The 5,349-nt window shown below is 35.5% G+C and overlaps 1 protein-coding gene across 1 annotated transcript; it reads left to right on the top strand.

Annotated features, from left to right (window-relative positions):
• Positions 1-421: 421 nt before the first annotated feature.
• Positions 422-4,742, top strand: LOC113855181 (syntaxin-31). Its single transcript, XM_027486700.1, has 5 exons — positions 422-908; positions 1,026-1,174; positions 2,556-2,594; positions 3,747-3,944; positions 4,114-4,742. The coding sequence occupies exons 1-5, from the start codon at positions 444-446 to the stop codon at positions 4,271-4,273; spliced, it is 1,011 nt and encodes a 336-aa protein (XP_027342501.1). The 5' UTR covers positions 422-443; the 3' UTR covers positions 4,274-4,742.
• Positions 4,743-5,349: the final 607 nt, after the last annotated feature.

Here is a 5,349-nt window from a genome sequence, read left to right as displayed (position 1 = left end):
CACTAAAAAAGGACCATTTCATTAGCATCTTGTTGCGCATTATTATTCCTATTGTTAACAAGTTACAATGAACAAAGCACAATTTAAAGCAGTTGAATGTAAGGCACTGCCACACTGGTAGCAAGTAATAGAATGGAACCAGGTAAGAAAGGAATAGAAAGTCAAGCAGAAGCTACCTTTCCATTGTTAGACCCTGTTTTCACCACAAGCATTAGTCAAACCTTAACTGTGCAGAACACTGGGGTAACTCTACCTTGCCGGGGAAGAAGCTGGAGGTTGACGACGTTGAGGGGAGCAGAGATCGAAATGAGTCATGTTTGGGCTTTGGTAACCCATTGGGCTAGGCCCATTTAACTTTGCATGGAAGTGGGGCCCAGTTAGTTGAGAAGTCCACTGAAATGGCATCATTCATGAGATCCGGGAATTACGACAGAGCGTTTCCGATGGCCTCGTCTTACCGTGACCGCACGTCGGAGTTCCGGTCACTGTCGGAGACTCTGAAGAAGACTGGGGGAGCCACGTTGCCCCTGGGTCAACCCGAGAATGCTCCGTCTACGTCTCACGGATCCTATTCGAGATCCGAATTCAACCGCAAAGCCTCCCGAATCGGATTGGGGATCCACGAAACCTCGCAGAAGATCGCGAGGCTAGCTCAGTTGGCGAAGAAATCGTCCATGTTCAACGATCCGATTGTGGAAATCCAAGAACTCACCGTTTTGATTAAAAACGAGATCACAGCGTTGAACTCTGCTCTCTCCGATTTGCAAACAATTCAGAACATGGATATAGCCGATGGCAATTACTCGGAGGATAGGATTGTGCATTCAACTGCTGTATGTGATGACTTGAAGAGCAAACTCATGGGAGCCACGAAGCACCTTCAAGATGTTTTAACTACTCGGACAGAGGTTCGTTAATCCAAATTCCAAAATATTATTTTATTTTAATTTTCAGGACTAGAGCAACATAACCAACATAATGGAAATGAAAAATTGTATATTTTTTAATGCTTGTGGTATTTTCAGAATATTAAGGCTCATGAGAATAGGAAGCAGATATTTTCCAAGAATGTGTCAAGAGAGAACCCTTTCCAGAATCAGCCAAAGCCAGCCACCGAGCCACCACCTTGGTCAAATTCGCTGAATACATCTGAGAGTTTGCAAAAAGCACCAGGGTGAGGTTTTTTCTTTTTTTTTGTTATGCCATGACATGAATGTTCCTTCCCAACTTCCATAATGTCAAGTACAATTAGGTAATCTGGCACAATGTGCAAAGTGAACAACCGGGCTTCTGTGATGGCTACTTGTTAGTTGTTACTATGCTTCTGTAAATAATTGGGAGTTAGGTTAGGTGTTGGTGTATCCCAGTTTCAAAAATTTATGCTTTCTTACTCTTGAGTACTCTTCTTGTCTTATGTTGGCTGCTGATAGGCTCTTAGTTCTGCATAATGGATAGGTTGATCTGTCCATATTTATACAAGTGTGCATGGGTCTTATCTAGCCAAACTTTTCTTGACATGGTTTATAATTCATATTGCAGCTGAGATATCAAAGTTTTTTTTTTATGTTAACAAAATTTATTTGCTGATATCAAAACTTCATTTTTTTTCCTTATGCACACAATGGGATAAGATTGAATTTTTGTACCACAAAGTAAAAGCTTGGCTTTTGACTTTGATATTTATCTTAATTGGATAAGTAATAGTAAGAAACATGGTGATATTCAATAGAAGCAGAACATATATATTTCATATCTTCGAGTTGTGATACATAATAACACGGTTGACCATAATAGCCTAACATTTGACTGGTCACAAAGGACACTTGAGACAGAGCCCTACGAAGGGTGTCTTTAATAAGTTGATGCTTACTAAAAAATCATTGTTCCTTTTGCTGAGAAATTTGAATCTCAGAATCTACCATTGAGTCCTAAATAATGTAAGGACAGGTCCAGGCTAACCAGAATAGAAGTAGAACATCTAAGTTTACTTTTCCAAATTCCAATAGGAACATGCTACTGAATTACTCAAACCCGAAGTCCTGAACTGTGCTTTAAAGTGGTTGAGGGGTATCGTCTTCACTAGCCTTTTACTGAATTCCCCACTTTCAGGTATTCTTTTTTCGTATGCTGCTTCAAGAAAATATCAGCAAACCCAGTAGGACATTGATAAAATCTCTTAACTACATAACTGTTTCTATTTCCCCAGTAGTTTACTACCACTAACAAATTTTATGGCATCTTTGGAATGCTACAATCTCAAGTTTTGGCAATGTATATACGTGCGGGAACCTAAAATGAACTATGATATAGCCTGATCACAATTTTCTATTTAATGATGATACTTTTAATACTTATAAATTATAATTTAGTTTGTCTATGTAATTTATTTATTTACTTTTTTCTCTTTCAAAATGTTATTTCTGAAGCTTCCCTCACTTTGTAAATCATTAACACTGAATTTGTGTATCTTTTATTTATTTATTTTATGACAAAAATAATAGAACTCTAAAAGCCTGGTTGCTGTAAAATAATATGTATCTTCATCTCTCATGCAGATTACCATCAAATGGAGTTCCTGTTGGCAATCAACTAAGGTTTGTTTAAATGTTCTTCTAAAGCTATAAAAACTAATTATCCCTTTTACATTTCCATATAGCATGGTTATATGTAGGTCTTAAAAAGACAAATATCACCTTGAGCTAGCACTTCATGTAAAAACAAGCAGCTTTCATTTGGTTCTCATGGATCATAATCTCTAAGTGCATTTGAGGTTAAATTCTTGAGTGCATATTCCTTGCTCACTATTATGTGATGATGGACACAAAGCATCCATTAATCTTTCTCTTATTCTGCAACAACAACAAATTGTCGTGTGTAATCCATATAAAAACTTTTGATAAGTTTTACGTTGGCTGTCGAAAGTCTAACACAACCCTCCTTCTTTACCTGAGCTTGGGACCAGCTATGTGGTCATAGGCGGAGTTCTCTTATTCTGCAACAAGCATAATAAAAAAAATGAGGGAATCCTTCTCTTAGTGTGCATGACTGATCTTGTCTGTGTTGCACAAATGAAATAAACTTCTAGCCTAACAAGTAGAATCTTTTGGGTGCAATTTATTCTTCGTAGTTAATTTGATGAGTCATATATTCACAGTATTCAATTGTGATCTAAATCATGATTGTTTTTTAGTAGTGTCGCTTGAATTCACAACTCATCGGATCAATGATTGCATCATAATTTCATCATAGAAGTCATTTAGTACTATAAATCATCTAATTGTTAGGTTTGTCTTTTGTATTGTTTTTCAGCTCTTAATATAAGCATTTTATACCTTACATTGATTGATTTAAACTTTGATAGACATCTTGTTACATTGATGAAGAGTAATTTGCTTGCAAAGATGCCCATATAGGTTTTCTAAAATATTATAATAGCATCTATTTAAAGCCCTGAACAGCTTGATGTTTACATTTCTCCCATTTATAATATGCCTGCATAAATTGAGTGGGCAATTACTTGAATATCACAAAAGATACTTGCTTATTGTGTTCATTAAATTTGGAGCTTGTTACTATCTCAATTATTTGCCTAGTGCCTAATCAAGCTTATGAATTCTCATGTAAAATTTTATCCTCAGATTCTTGAGATGAGTTGCTTTTTCGGTATGAATTGATCAAATTTTTTAGCTATGCTTAGTATGTACAGATAAGTTAAATTACAAGATCTGATCAATTTGCTGACACAGACGAAGGTTGGCTGTGGACAACGCTCCATCTCAGCAAATGGAAATGTCTATGGTACAGCAGGTTGTTCCTCGACAAGATAATTATGCTCAAAGTCGAGCAACTGCTCTGCACAATGTGGAATCTACTATCACTGAACTTAGTGGGATCTTCTCACATTTGGCTACAATGGTTGCCCATCAAGGGGAGCTTGCTATCAGGTTTTTCTTCTTTGACTTGAATATTTGACACTCGTTGATTACTGCAGCGGACTAAATTTTCCTCCACCTAATAATGGTTTTGGTGAATGTTAAAATATTGAATCCCAATATTATGAATGTTCATGTGTTCTAGAAATTAGCATTAAATCTACCTAACTGGTTTGGGCAGGATTGATGACAATATGGATGAGTCATTGGCAAATGTTGAAGGAGCCCACAGTTCTTTATTAAGGCATCTCAACCAAATATCTTCAAATAGGTGGCTTCTAATCAAGATATTTGCCATTCTAATACTTTTCCTCATGATCTTCATATTCTTTGTGGCCTAATATAGCCAATCGCGGAAGATTTTCCCCATGGCTTGCTTGGATTTGTCCTCGATCTTCTGTGGAGGCAAAAATACAAGAGCAGCTAAATGTGCGGATGTGTTCTATTTGCATGTAGATATAGCTCCGTTATCTGTGAACATTTTGCATTCCCATATTCTTTTGTTTGGCAATCACTATAGGTGTTACTAAAATTTTCGTTGGCATGTAAACCCCAAATTAAGCGAGTTAAGTAAGAAATTAACGAGTTTCTGTAAACTGATATAGAATCACAATATTGTTATGGAAGGTGAGGGAGTTTTCGTGATGCAAAAAGGACGACGAAAGAAAATATCACATTTCTAATTATTGTTGTGCACGTATTGTTGCCACATGCTTTTAAGCCACCGAATTGATCCTTTGTTCACTTACGTGATTCTGTAATAAGCTTTTTGACATTGTATTATTAAATTGATTTTTTCTCTTTGACGTCTTATGTGTGAGATACATTTTTTGATCAACCATTCTTTTCATTGTTCATTTATATATTAAAGACTCCAATATGTCTCGTGGTTTATCCATTATATTATTTGTGAAGATTGCAATGAAGTTAAAGAGGATTCTCTTATACTGATTTAATATTTCAAAGTGCTGTTCAAATAGTACTTAGGCACTGTTTGGATGAATTTGTATAAAAGTCATTACAGGAAAAAAAAAAAAGGATAAAAAATAAATAAAACATTTTTCATAAAATAAAAATAATTTATATCTTTAAAGGCTTTTAAAGCTTTTAAAAAAATAAAAATTATTTTTAATTTATGATAGAAGTTTTATTATTTTTTATACTGATTTTTTAAACAAAAAATTCTCAAAAAATTTACCTTAACTTTAATCTTGCAGATAACACCAAATTTATTAGCGATTGGGACGTTTTGTTTACATAGATATGGATGCTGCCAAACAAATAAAGCTGGTTAATTATGTGAAAGTTGGATGAGAATCCAGACCCATTTGCTGCAGCTGTTGCTAAAAATGTCCTTTTTCTTACCAGATTTTTAGTGGGTTTAACTGGTTCTGTTGTTCGCCGCCACCTGTCTGGC

The sequence above is a fragment of the Abrus precatorius genome, unplaced genomic scaffold (assembly GCF_003935025.1).
Source record: "Abrus precatorius isolate BTA unplaced genomic scaffold, Abrus_2018 Scaffold11, whole genome shotgun sequence".
Taxonomy (NCBI): domain Eukaryota; kingdom Viridiplantae; phylum Streptophyta; class Magnoliopsida; order Fabales; family Fabaceae; genus Abrus; species Abrus precatorius.
This window is presented reverse-complemented; position numbering and strand designations above follow the sequence as displayed.